Genomic DNA, 22,204 nt, shown 5'->3' with positions numbered 1-22,204 from the left:
CCTCTGCATATGCAATAGTTGTATAACTTGATGGTTCTGTGGAGCCCCTAACAGAGGGAGCAGAGACTGTTTCCAATGCTTTTACCTGCTTTGGGGACCCTTTTCCTCCTACTGGACTGCCTCGTCCAGCCTTAATATGAGGGGAGGTGCCTAATCTTACTGCAAATTGATATGCAATATTTCTGGAAGGCCTGTCCTTTTCTGAAGGGAAATGGAGGAGGAGAGGAAGAGATGAGGGACAAGAAGGAGAGAAGGGAGGGGAAACTGGTCAGGATGTAATATATGAGAGAATAAATTAATAAAAATCTTTAAAAAGGAGAATTGCTGAAGCCAAACATATAGCACCAATCCCTGCATTGTGGCCTGGAAAGGCCATTGGGCAAAGCTCTGAATGTGAAGCCTGGATTGTGTTAGAGACCCCAAGATGCTGGAAATGAAAGAGCCAAGGATTGCTACACACAGAGAGCGGAACCATCTCAAAGGAATGAAGTGTTCTGTGGTCAGCAAAGCTGGAAGGGCAAAGCAATCTAAACCCTTGACATCAGGCATGGAGGTAAAGGATTTGGTGTTTGACCTGTTAGGTTTCAGACTTGACTTTATGGTGGATAATAGTTAAGAGATCATCTTGAGTCTTAAAAGAGGCTGGACTTTTTAACAGTCTTGAAACTGAAAGACTATGAGGACTTTTGAAGTTAGAGTGAATGCACTGCAGTATGACCAAAAACCTATGGAGGGAGGGAGTACAATACAGTGGTTTGAATGAGAATGCCCCCCCACATGGGCTCATATATTTGAATACTTGATCCTTGGAGGAAGGATTAGGAGGTGTGGCTTTGTTGAAGGAGGTATGTCTCTGGGGGTAGGCTTTGAAGTTTCAAAAGCTCATGCCATTCCCAGTTAGCTAAGTTCTCTCTTCTCTCCCTCCCTCTCTCTCTCTCTCTCTCTCTCTCTCTCTCTCTCTCTCTCTCTCTCTCTCTGCTTCTTGCTTATGGATCAGATGTAAGCTCTCAACTACTGCTCCAGCACCATGCTAGCCTGCCTATTGCTATGCTCCTTGCCATAATGGCCATAGGCTCTAACCCTCTGGAACTGTGAGCCCAGATTAAATGCTTTCTTTCATGAGTTGCCTTGGTCATGGTGTTTTGTCATGGCAATAGAAAAGGAACTAAGAAACCAAACCTCAGTAAAGAATTCATGCCCAGTACCATGACTGCTCATTCTGGTCTCTTCCCTGCTGGGATACTCCTGCTACAAGCCTCTTCTTGGAGAATGTGGGAAGACTCTTTACCTGTCTTCACACAGGACAGGGTGTATTTGAAGATACAAGGTTCTGAAAAAAAACCCTTTTCCAGAGCTGGAATTGCCCTGATGCTTCACTGTAGGTAAACTGAAAACTAAATCTCTGCTTAAGGAGATGGGGCATATGTAGTCTTCAGGCAGATGCTTCCTGATTTGTTTTTCTATACTCTAAAATGAAGTCAATATAAGGCAACAGTTTTAAAAATAGAATTTTGGCATCACTGCATTTTACATCAAAACCAACACTCTTATTGGGGAGAAAAGTAGGAACTTCATATGCATCTATATTTTTCATTCTATATCATCAAAAGGAGTTTCATCAGTCAGCATGAAGCTTTCTTTGGAAACCACATAACACAGAGACAACTAAAAATTCATGAAACACATAATAATTTTCACAATCTTAAATATCCCTTATTAAGGGATAAAAGAGAGCTATTAGGGTTTCCTCTATGCTAGGGTGATAGAATAAGGGTGGAGAGGCCAGCCACCTCACCAGAAAGCCAACTTCATGGCACACATTCCCCGACTCTCTGGTCTGTGGACTAGGAACATTCCTTATAAACAAAAAATTTTGGCAACTGAGTGTGGTGAAAAGTGAACAGAACCAGACAGTTTCTTGGGGCTTCAAATACCATTTGTTTCCACCAGATTGACAGACATCACCATGTTTCCCAGCATCCAGCAATACCCGATTCTAACTTCCCCTGTTCCTACTGCCTCAACTCCTAAACCAAGACCCTAAGCTGTATGTTACACACAGCAGTGAAGAGGAGTTGAAGGTATCTACCTTAGAGCCACCAAAATGCACACATCTCCCTTCATTTCAAAACAGAAAGAATGAAAACGCAAACTTCTGAGAGTAACTTTGATCAAAAGACGGCATGTCACCTACCCTCACGAGCAATACCCTCATGGGAATCTCCACCAATGACATTTTGAAAAAAAAAAAAAAAAAAAACCTTTGTTGCAACACCCAAAACCCATTAGCCTGCCCTATTTGCTGCTTACCTACTTGCACCCTGTGGACGGTGAGGAATGTATACTTAGGTGAAGAAACATTACACAAGTATTCCCCACTGTCTGAAGGATGAAGATGTTTCAATTTCATGAGTAAGTCATGGTGATCTCTCAGCTCTTTATTCCGTGCGAAGTGAAGGTCATTAGCAGTTCTGTCCTGTGAAGAATTCAGATGCCAATCCAAGACATTTTCTACTTTAAACCAATTAACACGGAAGTCTTGATTTTGTAGAAAGAAATTGCTGCCGACAGTACACCCGAGTGAGATGGATTCACTTTGATTGATCCAGTGACTACCTAACAACAGAAACAAAAAGGAAACTAGTGAAGACCAAACTGTCGGAAGAATTTCCTGAATTACACTTAAGATTGGGAAGGAAAACAAACTGCAGTATTTATGTCTGTGGGGAAAACTTTCTGATATTTGTGTTGTAGAGTTTCATATGAGAAAAGCTGTCCTGTTTCTGTTTTAAAATTTTCCTCTAAGGTTATATTGGACCTTCATGTTGTGATGGAATGGGGTCTTCCAGGGAGGAAACTCCTGGATTTTAACTCCTCCAACCTGAAGAATCACTCTGGAACACTGCACCTGCTGCTGAGTCTGGCCACCTGAGTTCAATTTCCAGGATCTCCATAGTGGAAGGAGAGAACCCACTCCCCCAAATTATTCTCTGACTTCCACATGCACAACATAGCATTATGTTTCCCCCAATAAATAAAATACAAGTATTTTTAAAGATCAATGTTTAAAATCCAGCAATAATAATAGTAAAACTTAATAAATCTTTTAACTGGAGAGAATTAGGGGTTATGATCTGCTAAAGGACACACATTCCTGTGCATGTGGGAAATCCTGTTTGGAGGAGAAACCATACATAGATAGATAAACAGACATTCATGGACAGATCTCCAGTGTTTTCACTCAATTTTCACCTAGTAAAGTAGGTACTTCTATTTTATGAATAGGGAACGATGCTCAGAATCAATGCAACCAAATTATTCCTTCTGCAGTTGGGTTTTCTTTCTTGATTCTTTGTAGATCTATCCCAGCCTCTGGCAGAGCACCTCTACACAGAAAGTCCAATGGAACCTACCTGCCAATGTCCACTGTCCTCTCCATGTTTCATTGAGAAGTGGATTTTCAATAACACACTCAAAAGATGAATTTAATCCTGTAACATTCAGTGTACTTTTAACATAAAAAGGACCCGGAGGCTCAGTTACTTCTGTACTGCTTCCAGAGACAATTGCATTGTCCATTTTCCATGTGATACGTGGATAAGGATAAACACTCAGGATACTGCAAACCAGAAAGCTCTCTGTATTTTTTTCATATTTCATTAAAGGTGTGTGGAAAGCTGCATGAAACAGAGAGCGAGTTACAAAGAATTGTAGCCATTAGTTTCTTTATCACTACCTATGCAATAAAGGCAAAATTTTATGAACAAGATCTCTCAGTTCCTTAAAGAAAAATTCAACCCAAACAAAACAGCGTCAAAATCTGTAGAGTTCACGCAGCACTCTGTGGACTCCTTAGCTACTGACTCAGCCTATTTGAATATTTTTTTTAACATACAATTCTGAGTCAATATATAAAGCAGTTAAATCAGTCAGAGGAAGAAAGAGTAAAAATTAAATTTTAAAAATATATTAGAAGATATCCCCCGAAGCATGCAATACTGTACAGCACTCTATTATACCCTAGCTGTGCACACTCTTACATGCACTCATACTCACTTGCCAGTGCACCTCAGAGAAATGTGAATTTTCTTCCAGCCCCCTATCCCACAGCAAATATTATGATAGAATAAGTCATATGATGTCTATTATTTCCTGATGCATATGAAAGCAGTTCTACATTATATATGTATGTATATATATATGTATATATATATTACATATGTAATAGCTTTAGCTTTATAATTGCTTTGTTTCATTTGAAACAGGTACTCTTTTCAAGAGTACAGTTTTGTCTCAAGTCATCGATCCTATTTTTTCAGCCTCCCCAGTACTAGAATTACAAGTCCATGTCACCACCCTATGCTCTGTAATAGCATTATGTCTTAAAAACTATGCTCAGCCATAAATGAGACATCTATGTCACAATGCTCCTCCCAAGGCTCAGTGACCATTGTGGAAGAAGGGAAAGAAAGACTGTAGAAGTTAGAGGTCGGTGAGGACTGTGACAAAACAGTGGCTTCTGGACATGACAGAACAATTGTATTCATGAACTTACAACAACTGTGGTTGCCTGCACAAGACCTGAAAAAAATCAAGCTAGTCAGCATTCCAGCGTGGAGAAGGCAAGGGACATGAGCCTCCATGCCTGGCTGAATAGTAACTGACAGTTCATGCTGCTGGGGAAGGGGTAGTTTTGTTTTAGAGTATGACTCCTAGCAGGTTGGCCATATTCTAGTATATGGTCCCATACTCATACATATATGAGAAACACTAATTAAAAAGAAAAAAATTAGTGTAAAGTTGAGAAGGGAACATAGATCTAAGAAAATTTGGAAACAGGGAATAGGGATTAGATATGATCAAAATACATTGTACACCTGTATAAATGAAAACAGTATATGTATTTAAAATATCAAAACACAACTGAACTAACAATAAATTTATAATAGCAGTAAAATTACTGTGAAATCAAGAATACTTCCTAACATACCATGTCAATGATAAACACGTTCAACGTTATCATGCTGTATCAATAAGAATTCTTGGTAGTATGATTATGAATATGTCATGAAATTATTCCTATTATTTCTTAAGCTTTAATTGGATTCTAGTTTGATTTAACATAAACTTAACCATTGGCAACCATGAGTACATTAATTGTATAGTATGGCTAGAGTTACATTACAGTTATTGAAGAGAAGATAAAAATCATACAATATCAACAGTAAGTTCTACTTATTTTTTTTAAAAAGGCAGTTTAAAGTTAGTTGAGTATTTCTCATCATCATGTTGGAAGAGATGTTTAAGACTGATGATATTCAGTGTTGATAGAAATACTAGAGAAATTAATGCCCTTATGCTGCTAATGTCATTGGAGTATTAAAATCTTACTTCTGGTACTTTTAGTTCATATAATTTGTCATCATCTTATGTAACTATAAATACATTCATCACAACAGATGGAAAACACTGGAAACCCTGAACATCCACCAACAGGGGGAATGGTTATACCAATCATAGCATGCCCATACTATGAGATATTACTACATATTGGGCACTGTCTATGATATTATGCATTGAAATAATGGGGTAGATTTGTAGGAACTGACTTGAAAGGAAGATCTTAGTATATGATGCTCAGAAAACGCTGTTTCAGAATTGCATCAAATTACGTCATCACACCTCACTAAAATGTACATACACACTTACCTCCCACTTTCAGCACCACTTTGCTCACACGATATCTACTTCTTGTTCCCACATAGCAGGTATAAATTCCTTCATCCAGAAGGCTCAATCTTCTGACAGTTAGAGAGGCATTCCCATTGTGAATTTCACTATGAAAGAGGGATGTCCTGTTTGCATATCTAAGATACTGTTCTTCCAACTGGTCCATGTCTCTGAAGTAACTGTGAACAGTGTTATCTTGAATTTTCCAGTGAATTACAACTTGAGACTCGCTTGTAAACAGGCAAGGGAGAATCACATCTTCGTCGTATCTTCCAATAATGAGTTGCTCATTATTACTATTGTGGTAACTGAAGAAGACTGGGAAGAATAGGTCTAACATGGGGAGCAGAGACAAAATGAAGAGGGTTAGAGACAGGTGCTTGTCAGGGCTTATGCCAGGACTGCCTGAGTGAACCTCCTAGAAGAATAGCCTGCCCACATCTCAAGGAGCCTGGCTCACTAGTCATTGGCAACAAGCCCTGACTCTGTGATGGAGTATCTTCCCGCTCAGTCAAATTGAGTCAAAGTAACTGTGAGGTTGGCAACTGCCCAAGGATTAAGCATATTAGTTTGTAACCCATGTGACCAACAACAGTCTGTCTCTCTCCAAATCACTGCTGTTGTACTGGAAAGAGTGAACATGAAAGAAGTCACCTTTATACCTACTGCAATATTAATAGTTTTTGAAGCTGCTAGAGCCAGAAGGCCCTAAATCTGGGGGGAAATTAGTTTTGCTAAGTCAATAAGTATATGGAGAATTTAGAAGGCAATCCTGGGTTCTACAGTCAGTCAGTAATCTGGAAGACAGTCTTCTCAGCCCAAGAGGATGAGGGCAGGAGATCAAGAGGAGAAATGATGTAAATATTGACTTCAGCTTTAGAACATGCACTAGTGATTCTTCATCATTGTGAGAAGACAGCTGATAAAAAACAACCTAAGGGAGGAAATATTTATTTGAACTCATTGTTTAGAGGGTTCAGTCCATCCTGGATGACTCTACTCTTTCCAGGTCTGGGGTGAGGCAGGACATCATGATGGCAGAAGCATCTGGCAGAGGAGAGAGAGGAAAGGAGAGGAGACAAAAGTGAGGTATAGCTCCCAGGGACATCCACAACAACCTGCTTCCTCCAGCTAAGACCCTCTTCAGTATGGTCTAGAGAATGATCTGCAATAGCCATATTTTCAGTTTCAATTAGGCGATTTATTAAGCACATAGCGGGCAAAAGAAAAGAACAAAAAGCAAGCAGCAGGTGGATAGAATCCAAGACAGAGAGCAAAACACCATCCATCAGGGGCTCATGGCATCTAGCAGAAATAATGAGAGCAGCCTGAGTGAGAGAGTAAACAAAGGTAACACCATCAAATCACTGCTGGAGTTCCCAACTGCGAGTCTCCCCGTTGATAAACTTCCAGCTTCCTGTTCCCATGGGAGGCATTTCTATGTCATGGGATAAACAATAGTAATGTCTGTAAGGACATTGGTTTGGCTTCTATCTGTTCTCAAGAACACAACATTTTTAATGTGTTTATCTGCTTGCTCCCCACCAGTATTTCCTGTTACAGAGAGCCAAATGGCCATCCTGACTCAGGGCAGTATTTTAGAGGATTCCTGCTGAAACCATTCTTGAGCTCCACAGTCTCAGCACCTGCTTTCAAAAAGTTCAAGTAGCATGTTGTTAGGTCTCAGGACATTCATATATCCAGAAATGAGCTCACACTGAACTGTAGAAGGATTCCTAGTAGTTAGATAAAAAGCCGGCATTCCTCATGAACTTGTGAAACGAGTTCCCATCTTCCAAAAGGAGTCATTTCCCTTACCCATGGCAAAAGGGACATATGGCTCTCTATTGACATGTACATGTGGTTGCATATCAAAACTCATGCTGGCCTCCAGGCTCCCTCAGTCCCTACTCACAACTACTTGTTATAAAATTCAAACTCAGTGGTAGCCTCCTGGACCTTCCCCTCAAGTCCCCAGCTACTCATTCTCCTTATACCCAGACACTCTTTTATTCTCTCTCTTGCTATCTCCTTACTCTTGCGCTTGCTGTGGATATCACTCTATATAAATAAAACACTGGCCAGTGACCAGGTAGGAAGTATAGGTGGGACAAGGAGAGAGGAGAATTGAGGGAACAGGAAGAAGGAGGAGGGAGACACTGCAGCCACCGCCAGGACAAGCAGCATGTAAAGACGCCGGTAAGTCACAAGTGACGTGGCAAGGTATAGATTTATAGAAATGGGCTAATTTAAGATATAAGAACAGTTAGCAAAAAGCCTGCCATGGCCATACAGTTTATAAGTATTATAAACGACTGAGTGATTATTTTATACGTGGATTGTGGGACTGTGGAGCTTGGAGTCCTGGAGAGAAGCCCTCCAGCAACACGCACTGTCTCTTGTTACCTCACTGTCTCCTCCACTATTCTTTGCTGCTCTTCTCCTGGCCATGTTCAGTCTGCTTCTCATTTCCCTCTGCTCTGGACTCTTGCATATGCCTCTGGATGTCTTCCCTCTCTTATTCACAATACTATCCCCCAACCATTCTATGGAGCAGCCTTTCCAGTGGTTCCTTTTTTGCACCTCCTCACATGTACACATGGCAATTTTCCAATATAATGTGCTCCAGTCCCCACCTCCTAAGTTTACAGAACCTTCCAAAATAACACTAGTATCTAGAAGCCAAATATTTAACATGTGAGTCTATCGGGGACCATTCCCTTTTAAATCATAATAGGACCACATTCCCAATACTCTATGAGTCAGACAAATGAGATTGGGGGAATATTATTCTGGACATAAATGTAAAATTCTAATCCTCTTGGTTTATCAGATTTTGGTGTTGTTTTATTTGTGAATGTGAGATTTCAAAAGTCAAAACTACTCAGCACAAGTTAGGGTTTTCTAATGAACATATACTTAACTGCATCATGGCATTGAAAACAGTATTTTCTTCTCTGAATTCTAAGATATTAAGATGAGAAAGGACCTTCTGCTGTGGACATTGGGGTAAATCCTTCGGGATTTTTGCCACCACTGCCTGAGATTGAACCACTGAGCACTGGCGTTACTCGGTTTCACCTTTTCCCTCCATCCACTCCCCGGCCATGCTTTATTACTCTTTCTCAGAGAGACACAGAGTCTCTGAGGCAAATGCGAGGGGGGCGGCATTGTGCTAAGAAAAAGACCTGGGGTAGCAGGGAAGAAAAGAAGTGACTGCTGAGTCTCTAGCCGCACTGCCATACCCCTCTACAGCTTCATTGCAGGACTGACCAACAGGGCCATACCAAACCAAAAACCTTCCTCTGTACAGCAAAGGACACCATCAGTGAGGGAAGAGACGGCCTACAGAGCGGAAAAAAATCTTTACCAGTTAGACACCTCACAGAGGGCTGGTGTCTAGAATATACAAATAACGCAAAGAAATGAAACATCAAGAAGATAAACACTGAAATTTTAAAATGGGGCACGACTCTAAACACAGAGTTCTTAAAAGATGAAATACAAACTTCTTCTAAAGGGAGAAACACTTTTTAAAAGTGTTCAGCATCTTTCACCATCAGGCAAATGTAAATTAAAACTACTTTGAGGCTTTGGTTTACTCCAGAATAGCCAAGATTAAAGAGAGAAGGGGGGTGGGCAATGCTGCCATGAATAAGGGGAACATTTATTCACCGCTGCTACGAGCAAAAACTGATATAGCCATTATGGAAACTGGTGTGGCGTTTCCTCAAAAAGCTAGAAATAGATCTACCACATGTTTCAGCTCTGCCACATCTGTACATATGCTCAAAGGTTACTGTATCTTACTGCAGAGATATCTATTCTTTAGTATTCATTGCTTCTTTATTCACAATGGCCAGGAAATGGAAGCAACCAAGATGTCTATCTCCTGATGGCTGTGTAATGAAAATATGACATATAGATATAATCAAATATTATTCAGCTAAATGAACACAGCACCAGGACAACTTCTAATCACATGTTGCTATAACCGCACATCAGCATATCACCTGACCATCATCTTCAAGTTGGGTGAGTAAGGAAGTAAAAAGGGTGGGTATGGGAGGGCCTGGAGGGGTGAATATGATCACAGTATATTGTGTGAAATTCTCAAGGAATCAATAAAATTATTTAAAAATAAGTAAAACAAAAAAGTAAAGATTCACTCAAGAGTCTGTTTGGGTTATAGCCTTTTAAATGACTGCTTTGTAAGCAGCTATTTTAAAGTGATATTTGTACATTGGATGAGCTATGTACCTGTGACTTTCAGCTGTAAAGCTGTGTATCTACATCTTATATATTTACAAAGGTTAAAGGTTTATATGCTTCATGTGCGCAAAGTGACCTGTAAAAGCTGTTGACACCATATTTGGATGCAGAGCCTGGCAACTGGATGATCTTGCTATTGAAAACCCCCTCTGCGGGGCTGGAGAGATGACTCAGTGGTTAAGAGCACTGGCTGCTCTTCCAGAGGACCAGGGTTCAATTCCCCACTACCCACATGGTGGCTCACAACTGTCTGTGACTACAGTTCCAGGGTACCCAAAACCCTTACGCAGATATACACACCCATGCACATCAAAACAAAAATAAGTAAATAATTTAAAACATAAACAAACAAACAAACAGAATCCTCGATATCTATTCGCCCCCCCAACTAAATAACAGTTTTTTTCAGGACCCACAAGATTTGCACAGGTCCAAGATAGACAGTGTCTGAATGCTGAGAAGGGGGAGTGGACACAAACTCCCATCCCTAACCATGAAAGTATATCCAGTTGACTACACTGGCAAAGGAACAATTCGTTTTCTCCAGTGGAATCTCACTGGGCATATAAACCACATTTCAGGGCAGGCCCTGAGTCCAGCAACAGGTAACCAACACAAAGAGAACTCAGTGGTATTTTGGAGATGTTTTGTTTTGTTTTGTTTTTGTCTTATATTGCTTTGTTTAAACATTTTCATTCAACTTACAGGACTTTTGCTTATATGTTATTGTTTTTGATTTTGTGTTTTCAATGTTTTTTTGTGTATATGTTTCTCATACTTTTTCTTTTTTATAAATTTATTATTATTATTATTTTATTACTGGTTTGTTTGTTTTTCATGCTTGTTTTATAAAGAGAGGGAAAGAAGAAATGGAGTTGGGTAGGTAGGAATTGGGGGAAGAGAAGAGATGAGACCTGAGAAGAGATGAGAGGGGGGAACCATGGCCAAAATATATTGCATAAAAATTATTTTCAATATAAAGGAATAAGTGTTTTGCTATTATATATATAACACATGATACACTTACACAGAATGTATGTGTAACTGAGACCATTCTCTAAATCTATAAGAGGTACTAACATTTCATTTTTGGCCAGTGTGATAGCCCCATTACTGAACTGAACTGAAGGTTCTGAATTTACCTTCCACAGCACAAGTTGGCTCAATATGCAAACATTTTGTGTACTTCTGCTATGATGCTAATTATTGCTGGCTTTTTTATCTGTGTGTGATAAACCTTCTAAGATTCAATGCTTATGAAAACATTTTATCTAGATGGCATTCTCTAAAATGAAAATGTTAATGATGGTTAAAAAAAAAAGAATGTCAATGTTAGAACTTTGGAATTCTGTCAAGCTTGGGTACCAAACTTCCACTCTGAAACTGTATCAGTCAAACGCTCCTTTCTAGTGATGTTAGTAGTAGATAACATATTAGAGAGAGCTTGAAATAGAGCATACGGAAGAAAATGTGATTTTTAACACTTGTGTATACTTCTGGGCTGCTGTTTCTGCTAAGACACAAGCTGATTACCCAGGAAAGTCCCCAGTGTGCAGAGATACAGCTTGAGTCCCCACAGCTGAAACCAGAGCTGATTTGGACTTTCGGAAATTCAGAATAATTGAACATACATAGTAAGACAACTAAAGGGAAGGACCTCAATTTAAGTACCACCCACAGTACGTGTGCATGTTATATGCACAACCTAAGGGTAATATTCTTTCATCTATGTTTTCACTGGCACCTGTCACATGAGGTCAACTGTGGAATACCCCAACTGTGGTGTCATGTCATTGCTCAAAATGTTGTAGATTTTGGAGCAGTTTGGATAATGTATGTACAATCTATAGCCAATTTACTTTTTGTGCTACTGTTAATCTCAAGTGATACAAACAACTAACACCAGTATCCAAAAAGAAGTTACCTTGAGATCCACAAGGGTCCAGTGTGACAGCCAAGAAGAAACACAGCAGTTCCCATGCCTTCATGTCTTGTGGAGGTCATGTCAGCTGTGCTGTTGAAAAGAAGAAAACGTTCACATTATGGACTGTAACTGCAAACGACGATTGGAAAGAACTACAGGGTCTGACTCCGGGAGATGAAGTTATTATACGCTCACACATGTAAATTTGTTGTAGCCATTACACACAATATTATGTAAGTTCAGTGGCACTGAACTCCTTCCAGCAGCATAGGAGAAAACCCAATTATAATGCAACTTTAAACACGATGCTCCTGTGTGTTCCTTGTTTGTTTGAAGCACACACCTTTTTGCATACAGGGCACTAGCAGGATTCATCACCAAATCGACGTTACGATGTTAAGGCTAAAGAATGGACTGCATATCCAGAGCCGGGTGTGCCGTATGTTAGTCACTGATAAATGGCTGTTGAATGAATAGGAATTTGGCAGTGATCCCACAGTGGCTCTCTAGACAATAGCTGTTATTTATAAAGCTTTCAACAGTGTGAATACATTGTTTTTATAGTAAAATATACTAAAACCAAATTCAATTCAATATTAAGTGCCAGCGATAACTGTGGCATCATTTATCATCACACATAAAAGCAGCTAAAGCATGACATCAACCTTAGTGCACACCACAGGGCTGCTGTTAAAATGGGGGTGGGGGAGAATACATGGCCTGTGGTTTGAATGAGGAATGTTACCCATAGTCTCAGGCTTTCGAACACTTGGTCCCCAGTTAGTGGTCCTGTTTGGGGAGGTTTACTTGGTGTGGCCTTGCTAGAGGACGAGGAAGTATGTCACTGGGTAGGGTATGGACTTTGAGAGTTTATAGTCTGGCCTCACTTCCAGCCCTCAGTCCCTACTTTGGTCTTGTGGTTAAAGACATGATCTCTTAGATTTCTGTTCCTGCTCCTGTACCTGCCGCTTGCTATCATGATTCCCCACCATGATGGACACTTATCCCTCTGGAACTGTAAGCCCAAATATGGTCCTTCTTCCATGCTACTTCTGGTCATGGTGTGTAATTACAGCTACAGACAAGTGACTAATATAGATGATTAGTTACTTGTCCACACACAACATAGTTTCATATAAAATAGAACTGATTTTCTTGAATGATGGGATTATCGTTAATTTTTCCTCTTGAGAAACAGTGTCTTTAAGAATAGCATATAATTTGTTTTAAAATCACTAGAAGATTTTGAAGAATCATTTGGCAGTTCTACAATTGAGAATGTGCTTTAAATGTGCCATAAGATATAAAATCTTAGAATGATTAGAATTATTCTAAAAATTTAAATTAGACTCCTCCATCAAAACAAAATCCAGCAGCATAATAATTTATAGTTTCAATTTTACATTTTAAAGGCTAGAAGGAAATAATTGAATTTGCAACTTTTGCAAAGAGTTTCCTCAACTCGAATCATTTCCTGATTTTCTATTAAAATGTGTTCATTTTCTGTTAAACTTGTTCATTTTTTATTAAAATACAGCCACACAAAAATCAGAAGAGCAATAAAGACAAAAAACAATGTTAAAATATTAACAGGGTCAACATTTGCCACAGGACTAAGTTGTTATCCACTAGCTTCTATCCCTTCAAAGCAAAAGCTAAAATAGTTGCTCAAATGAAAACTTAAAAAAAAATAGTACTAATTATTAAAATAAGTTATATTTCTTCTTACAAATATGTTTACATGTACAAGGCATTAATAGATATTATATCACAATGACAATCTATGAATGGGAATATTAGTAACTAATAAGCTCATTTTTTTTTTTTTTTGAGACAGGGTTTCTCTGTGTAGCTTTGTGCCTTTCCTGGAACTCACTCTGTAGCCCAGACTGGCCTCCTGAGTGCTGGGATTAAAGGCGTGTACCACTGCCGCCCGACCCATAAGCTCATATTTTTAAAGACTTACTTATTTTTATTTTAACCATATGAGTGTTTTGCCTGTATATAAGTATGTATATGCATCTACCTATTTCTCCCTTCATAATCATCAAAAAAAAAAAATTCCCTAAGTAACCATCTCCATTTTTCCCTTTTCAGGCTCAACTTAATCTACTCTGGCTTTCTCTTTGTAGACCATATCAAAAGTGGCCTTTGTCACTGCCATCAAGAGCTCCCATCTGATACCATTTGCTTTCTTCCTCAGTCCCAGAGTGCCATCTGCACAGTTGACTGCTGGCTCCACCCCCCACACCCCCACCCCCACCCCCCACCCCACACCCCCCACCCCCCCACCCCCCCCCCCCACCCCCCCCCACCCCCACCCCCCCCCCCCACCCCCCCCCCCCCCCCCCCCCCCCCCCCCCCCCCCCCCCCCCCCCCCCCCCACACCCCCACCCCCCCCACCCCCACCCCCCACACCCCACACACCCCACACCCCCACACCCCCCACCCCCCACCCCCACCCCACACCCCCACCCCCACCCCACACACCCACACACCCACCCCCACCCCCCCCCCCCCACCCCCCACCCCCACACCCCCACACCCCCACCCCCACACCCCACCCCCGAAAGACTCTGCTCTGGCTTCAAGGTACTGTTCTCCCTGCTTCTCTTCCTTCTGTTGGATTTCTTGGTCCTTTTCTGCTTCTTCTCTGCTCATCCTGGTTGTGTGGAAATAGGGAGTGTTCCAGCCTTTCTTCTCCCTCTACCATTGCCTCTGTATGTGAGTTCCTTTATTCTGTGGAACTGCATGCTGTCAGAACCAGGGATTCTGAAACTTCTCCACTGAGCCGAAATCTTTTAACCAGTGCTGTTCTGCAGACTTTACAAAGTCTTCATGAGCCTGGGGTGCGTGCCTTGGCCCCCTTTTCACTATTTTGCACTCCTCTCTCAAAACTAAACAGGAAGAATTATCATGGGTTCCTCAAGTATTCACCCCAATAACTGATGTCAAATTCTTCCAGTTGTTTCAGCAAAGGAAAAAAATAAGCTTGTTTCTTCCAGTTCTTCAAGCCCCATATCAAGTCCACTGACTTGTCTGCTGACTACTTCTTTCCCACTCCTCGTCATCCTGCTGCTCCACAGCACTACGGTCTCCTAAGTGTAAACCTAAAACTAGACACCTGGATGATAATCCTTGTCTGTCCTTGCCTTCTTATCGTTCCCTGTCAGCACAACAGTCAAGAATCATATTTTTAAAATACATAAGTGACATTATCCTAATTAAATCCCACAGAGCCTTCCCACCACCAAGACTAAGACTGAAATTCTTCCCCCTGCACAGTGAGCACTCAGTGCTGGAGTCCTTCAGCCTCCCCCACAGCAGCCAATAATGCAGATTCTGAAAGACTCATGGACACAAGTACTCCAGTCCAAGGGTCAGCATAAGCATGAGCTGAAAATTGGGTCCTTGAGACAATTTAATTCATGTATTTTGAATAAAATGACTAATTACAGTAACCTACTTATCATCTAAGATAAAGTACCATGAATAAAGTACACAAAAGCTTGATTTAACACTATAGAAATAGTTTCAGCATTCAGCGAAGTGAAGCAGTTAATGAGTATTTGGCCCTATTTTTATGCCTAGGTTTTATTTTTAGACATTTATTTTTCCTCCCTCAAAGCAGCAGAAAGCTTCTACCTTGGATGAAACTGGTTGTCCAAGCTGCAATCAGCACGCTTACAAAAGGGTTCAAATGTTAGTAACAGCTTGTTCTGGTATACTCTGGCTAGATTCCAGATGTGAGGGAGAAAAGCAGAAACCAGCCTCTGGAAAGAACATGAGCAAAATGAATCCAGATGCTAAAGGCAATCAGACAGAGGAGAAAGCTGAGGCTATTTCCCTAGTTGTAACATAAGGGTGAGAGAATAGTTAGCCTTGTGCCCATCCTAACAGCTACAGACCAAAGCAGTAGAAGCTGTCAGCACCAGACGACAGTGATGCCACACAGCACGTGGGGGCAAACCAGAGTCTTGAACCTATACGTTGGTGGCATGAGGCCAGCACTGGTCTCCAGCCGGCTGGACAAGTCAGCAGCTCTGTTGTGGAAAAGAGCTGTACCTCATGCATCTCAGGGCCCATCAACCTTCTGAGTTCCTTTGAGGAAAAGCAGATTCCAGAATGCCTCCTTCTCTTCTGCATTTTTAAAAATGTCATTGTCTCGCCACAGAGTCCATGGCACTGAGCCAATTTGTAAAAGAAATAGAAACAGAAGGAAAACTCTTTGGAGCATCCTGGGGATTTCTCCTTAGCATCTACTTAGATTTTAATAGTATTGACTTTGTTTAGACAGAATAAGAACAAAAGAAGAGGACTCTGGATTGCCTTCTCTCTATGCAAATATCTCCCCTGATGTTTTACAGCAGAACTCCACCACATAGGGGATTCATACATTACACTGAAAGTCTGAATCTCTAGGGGGTACCATGATTGCCTTAGGATCTATTGGTTGAGATTTCTGTTTTGTTTTGTTTTGGAAACCCAGGCTAAGAGTCCATGCTGCTGCATTCTGGGAAGATGGAGAGGCATATTTGTAGAGCAACGAGGGGGAATGAAACAAGAATGGAAAGTAGATGCAAGATGATGGTGGTCTTCTTGGTAACCAGAAAAGCAAACAGCCACTTGCTCAGCTGAAAGCTCTAAAGACCACAGCACCTAGAATCGCAGGAAGAGCACACTGGTTAAAATTTTCCTATGTCCAAAGGAACTCCAGTTTTCTTTCTGTTTGTACCCCTGACTTTTTGAGATAGCCACTAAGGAAGCAAGGTGCTATCTATTGTTTACTATATAGTAAACCATATGGTTCTCTCTCTCTCTCTCTCTCTCTCTCTCTCTCTCTCTCTCTCTCTCTCTCTCTCTCTCTTCTCCCTCTCTCTCCCTCTCTCTCTCCCTCCCTCTCTCTCTCTCTCTCTCTCTCTCTCTCTCTCTGTGTGTGTGTGTGTGTGTGTGTGTGTGTGTGTGTGTGTGTGACATACGTTGGTGCTGCTGCCCAGAGTCCAGCGATGTTGGATTCCCTTAGAGCTGGAATTATAGATGGTGGTTGTGAGGTGCCTGACATGTGTGCTGGGGATCAAACTTGGGTCTTCTGGAAAAGCAGTATGTGCTCTTAACCCCTGAGCCATCTCTCTGCCCCTACTGTACGGACTCTTAACTGTGAGCACTTTGCATTATTATAGAGGGTGGGGACCGAGATCTCTGTGAGTCTCTCTGAGTCAGGTCTACACTGTTTTTGCTGCAGCTCCCTGTATGGAGAGTCCAGTGGAGGACCTCCTGAAATTGGTCTTTGTAAGTGAGCTGGGGTCTGATGATGACACTTAGAAATGTGGCAGTTGAGCTGGGACCTGGGCTTTTTTTTTTTTCTTAATCACCCTCCAACAAGTTAAGGACCCAAGTAACAGTTAATACCAACTGTGACTGGTAAATTGAGTACAATAAACGTACCTATTTTTTTAAAAAAATCGTTCTTCCTTGTTTGTTTGTTTGTTTGTTTGTTTGACATCTTGACACAAACTAGAATTGTTTGGGAAGAGGAACATCAGTTGAGAAAGTATACACCACCAGATAGGCTCGTGGTGCGTTTTTTGGCTGATGATTAATGTACGAGGCCCAGTTCAATGTGAGTGGTGCTACCTGGGTGGGTTATATAGGAAAGCAGGCTGAGCAAGCCAGGAAGCAGCATCTCCTTTGGTCTCTGCCTCAGTTCCTGCCTCCAGGTTCCACCTTGATTTCCTTCATTCACGGTTAATGGGCTGTGACTGGAGTTCATGAGAATCAAATAAACCCTCTCCTCCCCAACTTGCTTTCGGTCATCATGTTTTATCACAGTAACAGAAACCCTAACTAGGCCAGGTACTCATTTAATTTCTGATCTTTTTCTAATTAGGAGACAATTAATGGCCTGCCCAGGTCCCCTACAATTGCTTTAATCAATTTAGCTTTCGGATGTGAATTCTCCAGCTGTTACTTCCCGATCGGGTAACTGCAAAGTTCTTCAGAAGCCGGTGACTGTGGTGACTGTGTGGCGGGGGGAAGCAGTGGCAGGGAATTGGATCACTTCTCCACTGCCTACCGTAGTGGCAGGTTTCATGCAAAACCCCTTCTGCAGTCCAGAGCTTTCCAGGGTGAAGGCTGAGCCTTTACCTGGCCACACCCCACACTGAGCTGCATTTGAGCCTTTATGCCTTTACGTCACTTCCTTGCAGGGCACTCATGGGATCCCTCTGGACACTTGCTCATACATTCCCTCTCAGGTAAGGTTGGAAATAAAGCCTGCTTCAGATGTGGCTCCGTGCCTTCAAGGACCATTTTCCAGTTTAGAGTCTAATCATGCATGAAATGCTGCTTTGGGGGGTGGGGGATGGGGGAAGGTCGATTATAAAACCCTCCACAATAGTGTTCTGCGAAAGAAGGAATACAGTCAGACAGAGTGGGTTTTGGTTTTTCTTTTCCTTCCTTCCTTCCTTCCTTCCTTCCTTCCTTCCTTCCTTCCTTCCTTTCTTTCTTCCTTGTTTTGTTTGTTTGGAGCAAGCACAGATGCTGTAAAATCGCAGGAAGAAAAATAGACAAAGGAAATCACTGCTGGTAACAAAGTAGACAGCAGGCACCTTGTCAAGCATGTAAAAGCAGGAAACAATTGAAGACTCCATTAGGAGAAGTGTTGAGTGTGTGCAAATGTGACGCCTCGGAGTTAAAAAGAGTGACCTCTCCCTCTTGAAAACATGTCGATAATGCCAATGGCACACTAAATGTGTGGGTAAAGCCAAGGTCTCCTTTCTGTGCCTTTCTGCTCCCTCACGCTCACTGAATAATTTAACAGAATGGTATGTAACGGGATGTTAATTCCGTAGGAAGACAAGAACAAACAGTATTTCTGCAGCAAGGAAGCCGAATAAGATGCATGCTTAGGAAAGGCTAAATAAAAGCAGGTTACAAAAGAGAAGAATTTGAAAACTCTGTTCTCAGATGAAGTATAAAGATGGATAATGGCAAAAGAAAGAAAGCAAACTGTAGAATCTCAGAAGTGGATAGTCTGTGGAAGGCGAAGCTCCCTGGCCATTTTCGAGGAATCAGCATTGAAGATAAGGGATCTTATACTACCCTATAGGTTGGGGTAGTATAAGAGAGGAGACTCAGAAAAACATCAAACAACAGTTCCCATATCCAGAACAAAGAGTGCCTTCTCCCTCCCCAGAAACATAGACCACAAATGGATTCCTATAAGATTACAAAATTGAGAATTTAATTTACTACATAACATTTTTTTAAAAAACAAAATCAACTTCTTTCTGGGTCTGAAAATGCAGATGTAAGGATTTCAACTGAAGCAATGAACAGTCCCAAATCCTACAGATAAAGTATCACAGAGGAGGCTCATCACTATGTGGAAGCTGAGGAATCGGGCCACACTGACATAGGATGCTTCGCGTGATTCGTTGCATTTATCACCCAGTTCTGCCATTAGAATTTCATCCTATGCTGGTCAAAAGCATTACATACAAAGACACCTATGGAATGCTTAGTGACAGATCCGATGCACCGCATTTCCCAGTGTGAGTTTTAATCATTCCTGTCTTAATCCCTGTCTCCTTCCTTCAAATCAGGAAAAAGAAAACTCCTCCTTGTATCTCCATATCGAGGCTGAGTGAACTGTAACTGAATATCAAAATCAAAGATTTGCGGGACAGAGCAGGCTCAAACCAATCTTGAAAAGACTCATTCCTAGCTGTGTGTATGACTTAGAGCTTCTATCTAGTGAAGGTCTGTGATAGACTACTTCCAGGAAGCATCCTGCCTATGGACACCTGGATTAGTGACTTCCTGTCCTTAGGATTTAATGCTGCTGCTAACCTGACTGCCTGGTATATAAGCAAAGAAAAACTACTGGCACAGCTCGGTGAATCACTTCTAAAGTACAGTGGTTATCATGTTTGCTTTGTACCAGTGAGATTTCTGTAGCACTCAGGGTCAATTCTGCCAAATAACTTTTGTTTATAAAGCTCTGTGTCTGCAGCCCTGAATTGTATACAGAATCCATTCCTAAGTTAGAGTCAGAAAATGTGAAGATTCTAAGACACAAGAACAAGTACCTCAGATTTATCCTGACCTCCTAAGAAACAGGACTAAGTTTTTGTCATGCAGCAAACTTGACATCTTTTTGACCACTAAAACTATACAAGCTGAACATCACCTACGGGTCATAAACTCTACACGGATGAGCCAGACAGCCCTTAATCTTGGAAAGTTCAGTCTAGTACCGAAAGACAGGTGGGTTATGAAACAAATAAATCATAATACAGAAACATGAACAGCAGTAAGAGCTCTCATGAGGTGCTGTTAAATGCTGGAGCCTGCTGGGGTAGGGTACTTAGAAAAGGCTTTCAAACATCAGTTTTGAAGAACAAGGAGAAACTGACCCAGAAGGAGGAACAGAGAAAATAGGGGGGGGGGTAGACATTATAACAGAAAATGGAGCTAAGCTGCAGCCACATTGAAACATAAATCTTAAGTGATACTACCAAGCAGCTACATGGAAGAGAAAATGCTGGAAAGATGGGGAAGGAATGTATCATGGCTATTCTTAGAACTCATACTAAACACATAGGAACTAATCATGAGGTCAGACCTATATTTTAGAAAGGGTACACCGGTATAATTCTAATGGTTAACAAAAGGAGCCAGCTTACGACTAAGAATGTAACAGGAAACCATTCAAAAGCAACTTACTAGTGTGGAAGGGGTAAACTATCTGATGACAATGTGAAAAGCACCACTACCATCTCTTCCCTGCTAGCAGGATTCCTCTGCCCAGTCCCATGTAGGGTGTGACCACTTCCAGCTAAGCTGAGAACTGAGATGCTCAGGAAAGATAACTGAGATGGCCGTGTCAAGGCAGGACTTGGAGTTCTCCAAAGTTTGGAAAGGCGAATATAAGCTGGTGGCTGCCCTGAAGGGAAGCTGGGTCAGTGGTGGGAGGTGCAAGCCAGCCAGAAATTCTCAAGTTCCTTGAAAATTGGAAGCCATCTGAATTATGTTTATCCTCTGACGCTTGCGTGTGGCACCATGACCACAATGCCTGCATACCCATCCTTCCCTACTTATAACTATGAGTCTAAGGGAAGTAATAAAGTGTAGTGGAAGTATGTTTAATCTCTTTCACTGCTCTGTCCCCTAATAAACTTCTGAAATCAATCTGAAAAACAGCAACAGCCACCATTTGAACAATGAGATTGAAAAGAAATCCGTTAGGAGGACGGCTACTGTAACTTGCTACTTTCCTTCCTATCTCTACCTTCTAAGCATTGATTTGATGCCTAGAGCTGCAGTACCAATCTAACAGGTATGTGAGGAGCAAAACAGTTAAACGTCAACAGGAGATGGATGAAAGGACAGAACAATGAGAGGATCTACACTTCTAACTTCTGAGCCCCTCCTCCTACCAGTTCTGAATGCCCTACCCCTCGACTGTTAATTAAGCAGTGCATTTAAATTACCTTGAAAGGAGTCTTCAAGTGTCTCTAGGTATTTAGAAGTGACACTGAATTAAAATAATCAGTGAAGAAAAATAGCCGAAGCTTTTCTTCTTTTTCTAATAACAAAGTACAGAAGAAAGCAATCTCTCGTCCTATCTCAGCAAAATGCCACAAGAAGTCCTATTATCTTTTACCAGAGTAAAGAGGCATTCATGTGCTTGGTAATAGTACAAGTAACATTTAATTTGAAGCTACAAACATTAGCTATGAGCCATTGGAATTTTATAGCTAGTTGGGTGCACCTTCTGTTGTGTATAGACAGTTTCTAATAGAAAAAGCACATTTACCTTAAAAATCCTGTTTCCTTTTAGTGTCAACATTAAAACGAAAATACTGACTTTCAAATGAAGTGTCATTTTACAAACATGAGAAATTTCTGCTCCACCAGAAAAGAGTTTGTCTGCCTATTTGACTCTCCAGGAAATCCTGTTCCCTTATTTATTTCAAAGGAAGAAAAAAAAGGGTAAACCCTTGCTTTCAAGAGGATTATAAAAATAAGCCGATAAAACCGTAAAGTAACTTCAAAGTAAATAGCTGAGAAATAATGAATCTGACATTTTACAATAAAACTGTTTGTACTTCAATGCCATAAATTTAGTGTTGAATCAGCTAAGACTTTAAGAGGAGCAATATAAAAGCTTTAATTTGATGTATAAGCTTTCACCTTTAGAAAAACATAAGTTTTACTCATTTTTGACACACAGATATGTTCATTCATACAAATTAAGTCTCCCAGTGCACCTAC

General features: G+C 41.1%; 1 protein-coding gene across 3 annotated transcripts in view; it reads right to left on the bottom strand.

Moving 5' to 3' along the window:
* Positions 1-22,204, bottom strand: part of Hhla2 (HERV-H LTR-associating 2) — an 86,933-nt gene that overhangs the window by 12,497 nt on the left and 52,232 nt on the right. For 2 of the 3 annotated variants that reach the window (XM_037209721.1, XM_037209723.1), the window contains exons 2-5: positions 11,927-12,016; positions 5,710-6,063; positions 3,414-3,677; positions 2,311-2,616 (exon numbers count right to left, since the gene is read on the bottom strand). In XM_037209721.1, coding sequence (XP_037065616.1) covers positions 2,311-2,616; positions 3,414-3,677; positions 5,710-6,063; positions 11,927-11,990 — 988 coding nt within the window. In that variant the 5' untranslated portion in view covers positions 11,991-12,016. The remainder of the gene's footprint in view (positions 1-2,310; positions 2,617-3,413; positions 3,678-5,709; positions 6,064-11,926; positions 12,017-22,204) is intronic. The other variant, XM_037209722.1, reaches the window with a different exon arrangement.

Source organism: Peromyscus leucopus, chromosome 12 (genome assembly GCF_004664715.2).
Source record: "Peromyscus leucopus breed LL Stock chromosome 12, UCI_PerLeu_2.1, whole genome shotgun sequence".
In the NCBI taxonomy this organism is placed as follows: Eukaryota; Metazoa; Chordata; class Mammalia; order Rodentia; family Cricetidae; genus Peromyscus; species Peromyscus leucopus.
This window is presented reverse-complemented; position numbering and strand designations above follow the sequence as displayed.